At 38.9% G+C, this 16,704-nt stretch overlaps 1 protein-coding gene and 1 pseudogene across 7 annotated transcripts in view; both read right to left on the bottom strand.

Annotated features, from left to right (window-relative positions):
• Window positions 1-16,704, bottom strand: part of LOC132011507 (contactin-4) — a 941,143-nt gene that overhangs the window by 161,340 nt on the left and 763,099 nt on the right. For all 7 annotated transcript variants that reach the window (XM_059390189.1, XM_059390187.1, XM_059390193.1 and 4 more), the window contains 2 exons: window positions 4,324-4,460; window positions 951-1,080 (listed from right to left, as the gene is read on the bottom strand). In XM_059390189.1, coding sequence (XP_059246172.1) covers window positions 951-1,080; window positions 4,324-4,460 — 267 coding nt within the window. The remainder of the gene's footprint in view (window positions 1-950; window positions 1,081-4,323; window positions 4,461-16,704) is intronic.
• On the bottom strand, window positions 10,223-11,461 carry LOC132009863 (hsc70-interacting protein-like; annotated as a pseudogene).

Below are 16,704 nucleotides of genomic sequence, written 5' to 3'. Positions count from 1 at the left end.
GAAATAATTCATTTTTATAAGTGGTCTCTTAACTCTTTCATCATTTAACACATTTCATTCATTCCTACACTCATTCAATATTTATGGAGTGCATATTATGTGCTTCACTATTATATTAAATCCTGAGAATAAAATAAGTAAACCAAATATGGTCCTTGACAACATGGGAAGCTAATGTGCAGTGAGGGGGGGGGAGAAACCCAAAAAATCACATCAATAAATGTAAAATGCAACTGTGGTATCTGTTATAGAGTATAATTAAGAGGCAATATAAAAGTCTGTAAGAGGCGAAGTTGATTGAGGCACGGGACCAAGTGTGACTTTCTGAGGAAGCAGCAATGGAACTTGGAGATGGAGAAAGGGAAGGAGTTGATGAAATGAAGAAGGGAAGGAAAATCATTCCAAGGAGAAGGAACAGTATGTTCCAGTGGCCCCTGGAGGAAGAGAGGATGGTGAATGGTAAATATGCAGAACAGAAAAGTCACCATAGCTGAATCGCAGAGGAAAAGGGGTCACATGGTGAAAGAGACAGCTGGAGAGGCAGACCACTTCTGTATACTCTGGAAAATTCCGATGTGGAAGAACAAGATGCACTCTGCCAGCTGTTCAAAGGAATTTTCCAAAGCAAGTCAACTCTTCGTCCTTCCAAGCAGGAGTTTGTACCCAATCAGCACAGTAGTAAGGCTCCACAGCATTTCAGAAACCGCTCACTTTAGAAGAGTGGCTGACAGAGGAATAAACATGGGTGCTGAGGGAATGGTGTTACCCACTGGAAGCATCAGTAGAGGCTGATTTAGAAAGGGGTTTCCTTGTATTGCTTGTAGAATGCATTACTTTTTTCTTGAGCAGTATCTTTACCCCTTTTGAGGGGTGGGATTGAAGAATATGCTTAGCAAAACACATGTTAGTTTAGTGACCTATTTTTTTTTCTTTCCAGTATAAAGACTCACCTATAACACTAAGCTCTGCATTGGAAAAGATAACTCCGTGTTTATTCTCTGCCACACACTGATACATGCCAGCATCTGAGAGATTCACTATGGTTATGTTGAGAGTTCCTTGCTCAATTAGAATTCTATCCTGTGAAAGAAAAGAGGAACACAAAACAATGACCTTCTACAACAGAGACCTTAAGGCAATTTTGCTACATGTTATATCAAAGGGGCTTAATGAGAAGAAAATAGCCATCATATAAGCAATTTACATAACATGATCTATTTATCTGTCAAGTAAATTTGTGGCAGGTCAGACGCTAAATGGAACAACCTTGTACGTCAGTTGGTAAATGGAATTCAAATTGCGGACTCTGGAGTTCTCATTGATTCAATAGTGAAACCATTCAGATTAATATCGCCTCTAAATAGATGAACTTGAAATTCAAGTCCTTCTTACTCTGAGGCTTTGTGCACACTGGGGGAGTGGGGTGGGGAATACAACCAAACTTACTATTTAGAGTATTAAAACACTCAGATTATGAACAGACAATACTCTGAAGGTTAATAGAATTATAATCTTCTTGGAGAAGCAGAAAAAAAATATTTCACATTGGTTGAGATTTACTAAAAAAAAAAAAGTAGGTAATGATTTAAGGCTCCTTTACTGCTGCTGTCAGTGGCATCATCTAAGCTTAGGACCATCTTTTGGTGGTCAGTTGGAAGAAAGAAATTAGTGTATTAAACAAAAGACTATTTTCATTTGTCAGCCTGAGGATATATAACTTGCATTATCAATTTTCCTAAGTCCCAGAAAAGATCTCCTCCTCCCCTAGGAACCTGCCATTTAAAAGAAATAAAATAAACACATACTGGTTTTCTATTTGCCGTAGGGTTGTGATTTAGCTGGGTGGGCACCTTACTCGGTGTTGATCAAATCTAGGTATCCATGTTCCCTCACATTAAATAATAGGGAGAAAATGCCTATTATCTACCCTACACTGTAGTGGTTTGAATTTGGCTTTTATAATTGGGAGAATCATGGAGCCAGCAGGAGCCCTTCCAGGGACAGGAGAGGAGTATGTGACAGGGCGACAGCCCCCTTTCTGCGTTGTGTGCACTGATGACCCACCATTGCTCACAGCAGGCACTTTTCCCTGGGCTGCCTGTGGTGGAGGAAATCTGAGTATGAAAAACTGGCTCTCGACTTGGGGCCTGAGGAAAATGTCAAATTTCAGTGAACATTTGAGTTCAGTAGGAAAATACAACAAGAAAGTTAAATTGGACGCAATTGTTCCTCATTCTAAGGTCCTCCTCATCCTCCCTCTTGCTTCATTCCAAGCTCTTTGTCAGGATCTGCTCCCTCACAGGGCATTTCTGTGTTATGTCAACGTGCCCTCTCTCAGCAGATTCTGTAGTACCTTCCAGATGCTCTTTCAGAACCAAGGCACTTGTTCTCTCTGGTAAGTCTGATGACTGCTCATAGCTGCGTCTCTCTTTCTCTCTCTCTCTCTCTCTTTGGGAAGTGCTCTTGACTGAAAGAACTTCCCAAATTCAATGACTGGTCAGTGTATGGGATACAAAGGCAGGCCTCCCTTTGGGGCAATTTGGGAACCGCTTAAGGACTTTTTGCTCCAGTGCGCCCTCTGAAGGCCTCTGTTGGAACTGCACCACTGTTTAACCTCTGCCCAGTCTGGCTTCTTTGACTCCACAGGTTAAGCTCTGAGAGCTTTCCCAGCATACCTCCTGAACAGAAAGCTCTGCTGCAGAGCCTGTTTTTAGAAAACATTCTCAAAGATGGAGAGTGACCGCTTCAGGATTTCAAAGAGCATTTGAATTTTTCTTCCCTTTATGCCATATCTTCTCCCCCACACCCCTCTTGCTCAGGATCTCATCTTCCATATAACCAATTCTGAAAACCTTATTCTGGCAAACTTTCCCGGTTCTGAATCCAGCAGACATTTAATATTTGGATCCTGGCTCCATTACTTACTAAGGATGGATGTGATCTTAGACAGGGGTTTCCTTGTCTGTAAACTGGGCACAGCAATAGCACATACCTCATAAGTTTCCTTGTGAATATCAGATGAGACAATGAGTTTAAAGTGTCAAGATCAGTTAGCACTTGTTAAATGTTTGAGAAGTATACCTTCCAAATCCTTTAAACATATTATTTTAACCTATCACGTCCCCTTACAAAATGAATAGTCTGCATGGTTTTTATTTCCGTGGTTATGTATTTCTAAAATTTCCATTTTATGCTTTTAAAAAGCCTGTTTATCTCTCCAAAATATCTTTTTATTTTCATAGACAGGATTTCTTCATGCAACTCTTTTAGCACCCAAAAGAGACTCATTCCTTTTGCTTGGTTAGAATATTCTATAGGCTGGTCATCTTTCTAAAAAAATAAATTTTTGCCTATGTTTTAGAACATTGGTTTGCAGGTTTATTAATGAAAAAGATTATTTTTCTTTGTTTTTATTCCCGTTCACAGTTCTCTGGCTCCTCTACCTAATCCCCTGGGCCACCAGTCTAGAAACAGATCTACTCAAGGATTCTCTGAGGTCCTGATCTGTGAGGATACTCAAATCACAGCAGCTCTCATCCCAGAGGCAGTGGGAGTCAGAGCCCAGGAGTTCCCAGGAGTTCTCTTGTACCACAGTGTCCTGTTACGCCAGGCAGGTAATAGGTTTGACTGCTTCTTTTACTGGATAGCAGCAGGTGGGGAAGACCCGCACCCTAAGTCTTTACTGCAAAGATATTGTATCCTGTCTCCAGAAACGATATATTTTTTTAAGCCTGAGCTCTCAGGTACCACTGCCTGTTCTCAGGCCTACTGTCTGGTGCCTACAGCCCCTGGGATCACTTTTTGTTTTTGTTCTATTTCTGTTGCATGACAGATGAATCTTACAATTGCGTAGGTCATTAGTACATGTCTGGAGGCAGGGTGGGTGTTTTGAGGGTGATTGTGTTGGATATCACATTGTCCAGAAATCTCCACAGGCAGAAGAGAATAACAAAACCACACTGAGATGAGAATTTGTATGCTGAGATTTCTTATTCTCTCTTATCTGGAACATACGCAAATTTGTATCTTAGCACAATTACAAGTTTCAGACTTTCTGCATAACTTTCTAATGGTACAGCCAAAGTTGTTAATTGGTGAAAACCAAAGGTTCTATACCGAAGCTTAATTAAACAAGGCTGAAGAACTGGATTTATGTTGTTTCTATGTATCCATTGCATTCACTTCCACTTTTTCTACTATTAATAATATTTGATTGTTTATAATTTTGGAAATAAAACTCATCATTTTCCTGCTTTCATAACAATGAGGCCACAGTAAACATTATAGTCAGTAGCAAGACACAATTATCATCAGTTGGCTTACCCGAGTTATTAGAGGTTCACCATTTTTTAGCCACCTGTATGTAGGTTTGGGCCTTCCATTTGCTTTACATTCCCAAAAGACATTTTCTTCTATGGCCACGTGTATATCATTTATTTTTTGAATCCAATTAGGTTGAGCTATAACAGTTCAGAAAGCAAAGAAAATATGTACGTTCAGTGTATGTTGAGTCTATTTTTATCACATGCAATCAAGAGACAGAAGTAGGCTTATAATAAAATTACGTTTCCAGATGTTTTGCAAATTACAGGACTGGGTAAGAGTTCAGGGGGTACTTTTAGAAGACAACCCACTCTATGTCCAACTTGGAAGGTCCTGTTTTTGCAGCCCATGTGGCTGGTCTTTTAATTGCGAAAGGCAGAAAATAAAACTAGCACTGCCATATGGCAAAATTAACTGTCCCTCTCCCGCAAGCATCTATTCTTTTCTTTCTTTCTTTCTTTCTTTTTTTTTCCTTTTTTTCTGGGAGAAATATTCCATACTGTCCCACCATTTTTGGCTGGGCTCATGTTTTCCTAGATACACACTACATTTCCCAGATTTCTCTGCAGTTAGAGGTGACCATGTGACTAAGTTCAAGCTAAAGGTACCTGTGTGAAAGTAGTGAAAGCAACTTCCAGGTTAGTTTACTGAAAGATACTTGTCCTGGACTCTCCTTGTCCCATACCAGTGATGGGAAAAAAGGGACAGTTCCAACAGCCTTAGGCTCAGAGAGAAAAGCTACGTAGGATAAAAATGCTGACTACCCATTCTTGGACTTTGAATGACCTGGTAGAGCAAAGCAGCCCCATTCACACCCACCAGCTGATTTTTGGGGAAATATGTGGAAAAGAAATAAACTTCTTTTTTTAAACCTCTGTATTTTGGGGTCTTTCTGTTACAGCAGCTTATTCTGTCCCTAAATATACTTTACTCCTACACATTATATGGATAATTGTGTAACTTCTTTCTTCTTCTTGACTACATCATTGTTTATTATTGACTTATTTCATATTGATAGAATGTTATACACAAAAGTATGGCTCCAGGATTCCTAATCTCTGAATGAGACCTGATTTTTACTGAAACTTTCTTAGGAAATCAAGTCTTGCCCACAGTCTAACAGGAATTCAAAAACAGCACTTAACTCCCACATTGCCCACTGCCCAATACCACTCCCATCAACCAAATTATGCCATCTTTCTCATGCTTCAGTTGAAGTCACACTTGTTTCTCTTTATTCTCATTAGACATAAAGACCACCTTAATTCCACATTCCATGTCTTCACAAATATCAAGCCTTGCCGAAAGCACAATTCACGCTATTGTTAACTGTAATGGCACATGTATTTAAGTAGAAGACTTGCAGTCCAAAGTTCATGAAGAAGGGAACTACAGCTGTCATTCTGGAATATTTTCTTCTCACAGGGCATTTCTATAGGCATTTCTATGCCTACCAATATAAACCTAATAGTTAGAATTGTTATCGGTATTCAATTGGCAGATGCTGCTCAATATTCATAACATGTCTCTTAGCTGACCTGACCTCAGTATCTTCATTTAGTGAGGCTTCAAATCAGCTATAATTCAATTCAAAAGTAAATTATTAGTGTTGAGGCTAAGCTGTCTATCTTACCTACTTACTAATAAACAAAACTAGAAAAACAATCAACAAGTCATTTAACCAGCAGAGGTCTCTAGGTCCCTGAATAAATGTTGCTTTCTCCTTTTAACATCTTCTAGCAATTGCTTGTTTTTCAAGGAGCAAAACACAATTTTACAAATCCTCTCCTGAGGGGGATGATGCATTGCTGCATCTGAAGGGAGGCTGTAAGGGTCGATTTAAAAAAAAAAAAAAGTTATAACATCAACAAGCATTAACTTGAACGAAAGGTTATCACCTTCATCCTTGAAAGAGCTGCAAGTCTGCCATTGTTCTGTATCTTCCTGCTGCTAATGCAAAGGGAGCTCAAAAGGTAGATACCTTTTCTGTTCTCTGCTTGGAGAATTTGATGTGAAGCCCTGATAGGGCTAATGGCAGTTGTGTGCCTGATTTCACATTCAACCTGCTGAATATTTACCCCCCCACAGAGCCCACGAAAATAAAGCAAACAGGAAAAGCTACAGAAACCTATGTGGAATATTAACAACTAAGCCAAACTTTTCAAAGAGACTGAGGGAAAAATAAATGGAAGGGCAAATGGAACTTATGAAGCAATGTCAAGTTGAAGTTCAAAAAGGAAACATCAAAACCACGTGCAGAGACTGAGATTTCAATGTCATGGATTTCCTGTAACACTTGGGCTTATTCATGGCTTTCTCTCAAAACTAGAGAGAGCTTGCAGTAGCAAAATCTTGCCATCGCAAAAAGGGAGATGGGAAGGGAAGGAAGGGCCTTGAGAGCATTACAAAAAGACCTTGCAAAGTTCTAACTAATTACTTGCATGGGTTCATTTTGTCTCTTCTAACAGGGCTGTGGAGGTTAAGGTGCTTGATAAGAATGCTCAGGGGTGGTTATTTGTGCTGGCCCAGGTGAAATCACAAGCAAACGCAGGAGTAGAGAGACATTATCAGGCGTTTTCTTTATTTTTAAAGTAAAATTAATTCCTAGAAGCCAAAACTGAAATGATAAAAGCATATTCCTTTTGGACAAGGATCCAGGATTAGGAATGGAATATCATATTATATAAATGGCAAAGAAGGAGATTATCTTTCTTTTTCACATGCCAGTTGCAGATCTATAGGGCAAAAGCCCACATGGTGAAGACTTCTGCTGTCATTCATTGAGATGAGATGAATCAGATCTAAGTGGGGTGAGTTTCTTGTGTAAAGTCCTTTGTCTGATGGAAATTGTTTTTATCTCTCCATATCTCTATGGGTCACCTAGTTCTAAGTCCTTGAACAGCAAATGGTCCATTCTAGTGCATGACAGAAAACATGGTTTCCTTGGGTGGGTGGGGTAGGGAGTGGCTAACACATATGGGCTTGTGGTATTTACTCCTTGGTATCTAGTTTCAACTACGTTTGATGATGCCATGCCTAAATGATAACTCTATACAAGGCCTGAATAGGTTGGTATAGCACTATTATTTCAGAAAGAATATTTAAAATGCCTTTTCAGGTAATATATGTATATCCCACATATTAAACAGAATTAATCACCTCCATTTATTAAATCATCCATTTTGGTCATTCATGTTCTTTCAAGGTTTGAAACGGAATAAACCCCACTCTAAAACATAACAAGTCTTGTCCTCTAGCTACAAATTCAAATATAAGGTTAAATGATTGTTTGGGATTTGACCTGTGACATTGTTAGTCTCTTGGATAAATGAACAATCTTTACATTTTGGTCTTTTGTGTAGTAACTGCCAAAAATGACCTGAATCTTTGTGTATTTCAGACATTGGAATCATGTAAGCATCATATCCAATAAGAATTTAACTGTAGAGGGACAGAATTTGAACTTTGTGGCCAAACAAGTCTCAAAGGGGACATCTCTGATTCTTCAAAATCAGACATTTCTAATAGGGAAAAATGCCATCCTGAGCCTTAGAGCTCAGAAATTTAAAAATGTAAAAGGAATGATATGCTGGAGAAAAGCATTTAAATTACTATTGCAAAGATGACCCAGTAGCCATTTGAAATTATTTCTGGTTTCTTACACAGTCTTGGAGAAAATGAATCACCTCCAAGGAAGCAGAGCTTTGGCTAACAATGTTTCAGAAGTTTGCTGATAGTGGGTTTTATGAACCTGAAGATAATTACTATCTTCAATGTACCACCTGTGTGTATAGTTGTTATCTCCAGTCTGGAAATCTGCATTGTTGACAGAATCACTGAGATATTCTCATTATCTTTGCCTTGAATTCAATGTTTCCAGTGCTGGCACTTGAACTATTCATTTTGAAACCATACTATAGAGACTCTCCCAATTTATCATTACAGTCTCCTTTTCAACCCCTGACTTCCCATTTGCACAAGTCGTTGAATGGAAAGATCTGCTTTACCAGAACTACTTGTATCGTGTTCTAAGCTCCGGTACTTTTTTAATCTTTGTTCAGCCCTCATCCTCTGACTTCAGTCTCTCATCTACTGCACACACAACAGCAAGCAAGTATCCTAATATGGGGGTTTTCTAATTCAATTCTGTGAAGCTCTTAGGGTTCTGGGGAAGTATTGTCTTTAACCTGAGAAGCCTTGCTTTGTTTTAAATATTTAGAATTTCATGTAAAAAAAAAAAAAAAAAGGGACTTAATGAATAAACAACATGTGCACTTTGAAAAATACTATGCTGAAGTCATGTAAATCTTGTTTTGTCAGAAGCAGTTTTGGATTTGGGGCCTGGAGATTGAAAGCTTGTTTTCTCATTTAAATTGAGGTGAGGTTGGACTTGAGAGTGTCAGAAGTCTCTTCTAACTTTAATATGCTAAGTCTTGAGATTGCATCCTGAATCAACTGAACTCTTGAATCTCCTGGGTTCACAGTTAATTTGTGCTTCACTTGGGCCCTCCTATTTAGGGTCTCTTTACCTCTATGCTGCACTTTTGCCTCTGGCCAACTCTCTCTCACAGGTAACAATGATAAACTCTGCACAAAAGATAAAAGCCGACTACTGGGAAGGCATACTGGAGGGCAACCAAGCACATTTCTATTAACAGGTATTCACTAATACATACAACAGATATGATTGTAGGAAATAATCTGTGGTAACATAATGGACAGGATTTGTGAACGTGCTTTGCATGCTGTAACTGTTATACATACTAAGAGAACATTACCATCATTTCATATTTTTAGGCTAATATTTATAGTACCCTGTTATCTACTTCTCTTACTTTCTCTGTAACTATGCCCATTGAACACATAGCCCCTGTCATGAAAGGGTCTTTTTTTGTCATCAAGTCCAATAAGCCAGTTCCTCCTCAAACCTTTGTTCTTACCACTTTGTCTTTTTGGAGTATTCTCTTGCACTTCATTCCTAACCCGTTTTTACTGTGAAGAAACACCTCTTCCATGAAGACTTCCCTGATCTTCCAATTGTAGACCTTTTGAACACATCCTGTTCATTTGGCACAAACAGCCTGTTTTGTGCCATCACTTCTATTGTTTTTGTAAGGCCTTAAGGTTGGTTCACTAAGTTCACTTCTACCCCAGAAAACCAAGGTATGACTCTAGCCTGACATGGATTAATTTCCTTTTAATTTATAACTTGATCACTGCCTAGTAATTCCCCAAATCTGCTCTTGTTGAATTTATCCCTTTCTCCTTCCCCTATCTACCTTTTGAGCAAAATACCAAACATCGACACTATGTATTTATGGACTACCTCATCAGTGTCCCTTTTTATATGTCATTTCTCAACCTCATAGTAACCTGTAGGCTAAATAGAATTATCCTCATTTTGTAGATGAGGCCCAGAAATATTAAGATCTCAATTCAGAATGTGGTTCAGTTAGGATGAACACACAGGCCTGTTTTGCCTTCAACATTCATGCTCTATCTATAGGCTCTCAAAATATGTTCAACCCTACCTATCAGTGATGATGGGAGCATTCTTTTGAACCTGTGTCTCTCTAAGTATGGTCTCAGGACTACTGGGGTTTCCCAGGTCTCTTTCAGAAAGTCCATGAGAACTCTTCCTTCCAACTACCTATCTGTAGGAGACCATATTTTCTTCATTTACTTCAACCAAGCCAATACATCATGATAGACTGACTAGAGAAGCACATAAGAGTCCAGCTTTCTTCTGTTAAGACAGACATTAAAGAGATTTGCGAAAACATAAGCAATGTCCTTCTTGCCATTAATTTTTTAGGGAAAATACAGTCAATTTCTTAAAATATGTTAATTTTGTTAACATGTTTTCATTTTATTTATTTATTTATTTTTTCCTTCAGCAAGGGCTTTATTTGTCAGAAGGGCATTATGCTTGACCTCCAAATTTGGCTGACAATTTACTGATGAGATTCATAACCTTTGGGTTGCACTGATATTTTGACATATTCGCTGGGTTCTGGGCCACATCCTGGAAGGCCACCATAACTTCTGGATCCTGTATGGCTGCAAGAACTTCCGGATCACTAAGAATTTCATTGAGCCCAGGCATTCCTGCCATTCCAGGCATCCCCCCCTGCCATTCCAGGCATTCCTCCAGGAAAATTACCGGGCATTCCCCCAGGAAAGCCACCTGGGAAAGAGCCACACTGAGCTCCTGATTGTCGTCTGGCTTCTTCCTCCCTCTGGGCTCTCTCGTGTTCTTCCCGAGCCTTCTTAACCCTTTCTATTCTTTCTTTGATCTCTCGCTCTTCACGTTTTCGCTCGTATTTTCTCCGATGTTCAGCAATTTTCTGGGCCCTCAGTTGAACTTCTTTCAGCATCGCACTAGCATCTTCATCATAATCCAGTTTGCAAGCAAGGGCAAGATCATGTGCTGCTTCTTCCTAATGGCCCAGAAGTCTATGTGCTTTCCCGCGCCACTTATAAGGCTGAGCTGAATCAGGATTTATTTCAATAGCTCTGTCACAGTCTCAAATGGCAGCATTTGGCTTCTGTAATTTGATGAAGACACTGGCTCTCTTGGCATACAGAATGGCCAAGCGAGGATTTAGTTTGATGGCATCTGTGAACAAGTCAATGGCTTTCTGTAGTTCACCATCATTTAGGGCATCAATGGCAGCCACTTTTTTATCATTTACCTGATCCATCATTTCCTCGGTTATCTCTGCATTTTCATCTCCCATTTCTTGAGGGGCATCGGTATCTGGTTCAATCACACCTTCATTGTCAATTTCTAGATCACTCTCCTCACTTGATGGTTCATCTGTCTTTATGTTTTCCTCCGCCTTCTTACTATCTGGTTTTTCTTCCTTGATACTGTCTTCTGATTTAGTTTTATGAGTGGCAGGTGGTATTTTACCCCCCATGCTCTCCACCCACTCCCGCAGGAAACGCATTTCCTCGGTGTGCAGAACGCTCGGATCCTGCTTACACATTTTCACGAAAGCCCGAAGCTCGCTCACTTTGCGGGGGTCCATCGTCCAGAGGCAGTGGCAGGCGGCAGGCGCGGCTGGGGTTGCGACCCGATTCCAGGCGCGGGTACTAGCTCAGCGTGATCGTGTAGAAGGGGGCGGCTCAACATGTTTTCATTTTAAAATAAAGAAATCACTAAATTAAATTCTTCGTTTTAATTTCTAATATGGTATCTATTAGTAGGTATAGCCCACATAAGCAAAAACTCTTTGGAGTATTTAATAATTTTTAAAGGTGAAAAGCGGTCTGAAATGAAAAGTGTGAGAACTCCTACTCTAGACAAGCACAGAAACTTGCAGATAAATGAATCCACTTATGTAAAACTTGCCACCAGTATACTTAAACAGTATTCCTTGCTGGGTAAAAAATTGTAATAGCACCTCTGCTTCTTATGGCAATACACAGTGAAGGAACTGAATTGTATTTCAATGTTGTCCTTGATATGGCTTTTTCTTCCCTAATCTGAAGCTTCTCTTGGGTAAGGATCTCATGACTCTACTTCTGTATCATTTCCCATTGGCCATCGTTTACACTGTGTTCTCAGTGTGCACCTCTTGAAATATTGCAGTAAGCATCTTATTGGAACTACCAGACAAAGAGAAGGAAACAAAAATTGCTGACTTTATTTTAAGTGGCACCGAGGGAAATTGAGGGTCTTCATATCAGTTCTGTCCAGAACAATTAAGCAGACTCTTGCTCTACTGTGGAAGTACCTTATCTACTGTGTTCAGTTTTTGGTCACTGTGTCCTTTAAGCTGCTCTGTAGGGCTGACTTTTATCTAGTGATCACATATACTTAGCATATCTGGGGGGAAATTAGTATGCTCTCCTGCATGATGCTTCTGTATTCACTTACTGATGACCTTAGAGATACTCAAACATCGTTTGCAGTCATAGAGCCTACAGTTATGCCATTCGAGCCAAAGGACCAAAGCATACAAAGTCTAGACACACAACTAAATGTGTAATTTCTAAAGGAAAATAAAAAGAGCTATTTGGACTCAATAATCAGGTGATTATCTTAGAAAATAGAAAGTGAGAAAGTCAACTGTTCATCTGGATGTTTTCATTTTATGACCTTGGTTGTGGAAGATATGCAGAAAAAGTATCTAGATGATTAATGGATTTCCCCCTTACCTACTGTATTAAAATGTCTTCTTGGCAGGAAAATTAACATGCAGTATAACAGATAGAGCAGCTCTAGTCATGGCTCTGACTCTCACTCACTGTATGATCTTGGGTAAGTTATTTTATGTCTCTGGGCTTTCTTTTCTTTCCTTATAAAAATCAAAGGGTTGGCCTCCATAGTTCCTTCCAGTTCAAACATGACAGGATTCTATGAATTGAAGCCTGCTCAAATATTATATTCCTCAAATATTCCATTTTCCTAATGGAAGTATGATGGCTGCACTCTCCTAACACCTGTTACCTATAGGAGAAATACAAAAGGTATTAAATAGCAGGTTCTTTTAGTTCACACTTCATGCTTCTAAATGATGGCTATTTAATACTATATGTCTATTTGTGAAAGAAAGGAAGTGACTATACAGACACAATGAGGTGGAAAAATGAGTAATTATCAAGTGAATCAAATCCATTTTATACTTTCCTTTACCGTCCTCAAAGATAATTGCTTTAGCACTCTCATTTTTACTTTGTCTATGTGGACTGGCTACAGGACCTGATGTGACAGCAAGCGGTGAGCTTTGTGGAGAACCAAGAGCACCTTAGCATGCTTGTACTTGAATCTCAGCTTTACTCTGCTACTTGCAAACAGCTTAGCACAGAGCAAGGGTTCTCACCGTGGATTCTAAACAAGCTGAGACAGCACTACTGAAGCATAACTTCTTAAAAATGCAAATTTTCATGTGCTATGGTGAGTGCTGTGAAGTGTGTAAATCTGGCGATTCACAGACCTGTACCCCTGGGAATAAAAATATATTATATGTTTATAAAAAATAAAAATTAAAAAAAATTTTTAAAAAATGCAAATTTTCAGGTCCTGCCCCAGCCCTACAGAATCAGGACCTCTGCATAGGGCCCGATAGTATTTTAACAAATTTTCCGTGGTATTCTAATGCACACTGAAGTACAAGAACCTCTAACATAGAGGAAGGAACACGGCATTTGGAATCTAGCTCTGCTTCTTACTATGTAAACTTAAACTGGCTCTTTGGGAAGCAGTTCCATCTGCAAACTGAGTTTATAAGAATAAGTCTTATTGGCTCTAACTTCAAAATATAACTTAAGTTTCTCCATTTATTTTGTTCTTTAAGTCCCAGCCACCAACATCTCACCTAGATGGCTCCCTGACTGGTTGTCCTGCTTTGGCTCTTGGTTCCCATAATCTATGCACCACAGAGCAACCAGAGTGGTCTCTAAAGTGGTGAATCCTATGGAGTCATTTCCCTACTTAAAATCCTCCAATGGTTTCCCATTATACTCAAAATAAAACCCAAACTGTGCCTGGCTTGTAAGGTATCTGTCACCCTCCTATTTTTCAAAACTTTTTGCCCTTTTCCACCATGATATAGTTATATTGGCTTCCTTGTTGCAGCTCAAACATGTCACGTAATTTTCTATCTTGGGGCCTTTGTAATTCTTTACCTTCTGCCTGAGGTATATTTCCCTTGAAAATCTGGGTCTTTCTCATCCTTCAGGTTTCAGCTCAGAATTCAGTTCTTAGACTAGTCTTCCCTGACTACCTTATCTTATGAAGCCTTTCCCCTCCTCCTTGTTATTTTCTGTCATATAATCTGATTATTCTCTTCATAATTCTTAATTACAATATGAAACTTTCCAGTTCATTCATTTGCTTTGTAGTATATTATCTTCAACTTCTAGTAGAATACAAGCTCCTTGAGGGCAGGGATTTGTACTGCAACCCTACTGCCTGGCATTGCCTGCCATAGGTATAAAGACTTCTTTAAGCAATAGGCTTGAGCAGTGGAAATTTAAGCAAGGCAAAACGGCCCAGAATAGCCACCTACCTGAATGCAACAGGGTCATTAAGCTACCCATCTTGAAATAGTCATAGGCCCTAACTTACCACTTCTAATAGGGGCAAATTTCCTAAGATTACCAAAAAAGGGAAAATTCCATATGTTGCCATACTCCCTCACTCCACCCTATAACTATAGCCCCTCACTACCACCTCGTGGCAGACATTCTCTCCTTTGCTGTCTCCATTGCTCCCTTGTAGTGTGTTCAATATACTATATATTAAAGTATATTACTATATATACAATATATTATATTACAATATACAATATATTATATTACAATATACAATATATTATATTACAATATACAATATACAATATATTATATTGTTATAAATGGGTGAATTTTTTACTGCCTGTGCCACCAGCCCTCACCCAATCAGGATGCCTCACAATACATCAGGCAATGAAAAAAAAAATTGCTGAACAAGTTAATAATATATTAAAATCCCTGGAAAATTTCTACCTTTAGCAACAAAGATTTATTGTATTTTACTCTTGAAAACTACAGATCTATTTGTAGAAAGTTTTTTTTTTTTTTTTTTTAATTTATTTGTAGAGAGAGCGAGCGAGAGCGAGCACAGGCAGACAGAGTGGAAGGCAGAGTCAGACGGAGAAGCAGGCTCCCTGCGGAGCAAGGAGCCCGATATGGGACTCGATCCCAGGACGCTGGGATCATGACCTGAGCCGAAGGCAGCTGCTTAACCAACTGAGCCACCCAGGCGTCCCTGTAGAAAGTTTTTTATGCTGAAAAAATGTCTGAAAGATCGTATTAAAAGTAGACTGCACTATATAATGTATAAACTTATCCTGTCACTGTATGGGATACTGAAACTAATGTAACATTGTGTGTCCACTATACTCAAAACAACAACAACAACAAAGGAACAAAACAAAAACTAAACCACACTGGTCAAGTATAAGTCACGGCAAAAATAAATTGGAATGACAGGATGGGGTAAAATGTTTTATGTCTGAACTAGTTTTAATTCTTCACAGAGCCCAAACATGAGTAGCACATGCTAACCTAAAGATAGAACTATAGTGGGAATATTCCAACCAGGAATAGGAGGTTCCACATTCTGACACAGGGAAGATGGGAACAACGGAATCATGTCCAGCAGGCGGTTGGAGGAAGGTTTAATTGTTCGAGTGTAAAATGAGGAAAAAGGCCGTATCGCTAAGCTAGATGAGAAGTTAGCACACCTGTGGTTGTTGAAGTGGAGATTTGATGAACAGAATAAACAACTGAAACCATAAAAAGAGAAGCAGGTTTCTAAACTCAAACCCATGGTTTATAACCCCTGAGCATAGCACATCTTAATGTTATAAGAAACTCTCTTGTCAACAAAGATAGAATGTTCATGGATAAATAACTGGGGCTATTTTCTCCCCTTTTGTGATCTACACAGTGATTTTAATTATAATAACTCATTTAAATTGGAGATCTAGACAGCTGGATATTAGGAACTCAGCACTGGGAAAACCCAATAGAGACCAAAAAAAAAAAAAAAAAAAAAAAAAAAAGAGAGAGAGAGAGACAGAGACAGAGAGAGAAAATGACAGCCAAGCACTTTTGTATAATTAATCTCTCCTGTGACAATGAAAACAGTTCGATAATTTCTGTGTCACTGATATGCTAGTTGAGGAAAAACAAAAGAATAAACATAGATGCAACAGCCAAGTGCTATTAAAGTCAACTGATCTGACAAGCTTTTAATACCAAGGGTGGTTGACAACTGAGAAAAAAGCCGAGTTATCTTCAGAAAGCAGGCAAATTTCATTCCGCTCTTTCCCCCATGCATGGATGCAGATAACTCCATTTAAAAGGGAAACACTGTTAGAACCTGATTTTCATCTCCAGGGCAGGATCCCTGAAGGAAAAAAAACCCAAACCATTTTATTGCACAAGGCTGAGGGCCAATGACAAGTTTGACTCTCCAGAACAGTGACTCTGGAGTATTCTTTTTCCACTGCAGGAAAACTTTCACTCACTAGAAAGCACTACACCAACTCCTGGTTACAGAACATTTCATACTTTCATAACAAAAACAGATACTTCACTTAAAAGAAAACCATGAAAAAAAAAGAAAACCATGAAAGCGAAAACGATCTTATTCAATTAGCTGAACAACTCAAATAACACTCAGGAACAGCCAGAACTAAATCAAAAATTCTATTCAGCTAATAAAAAAAGAGAAAACATTGGCCATTTTTCTGAATAGTTTCAGGTTGTTCTTGCATGACATATACGAAATTATTATGCTTGTGAGAAAAATGTACTCTAAACACTTGAAAAATACATCAATTGTATCTCACTAAACAAATGTGTCACTTTTGGTCCTATGGT

This window comes from Mustela nigripes, chromosome 2, assembly GCF_022355385.1.
Source record: "Mustela nigripes isolate SB6536 chromosome 2, MUSNIG.SB6536, whole genome shotgun sequence".
NCBI classification, from domain to species: domain Eukaryota; kingdom Metazoa; phylum Chordata; class Mammalia; order Carnivora; family Mustelidae; genus Mustela; species Mustela nigripes.
The sequence above is the reverse complement of the archived record's forward strand: the minus strand, read 5'-3'. Positions and strand labels throughout refer to the sequence as shown.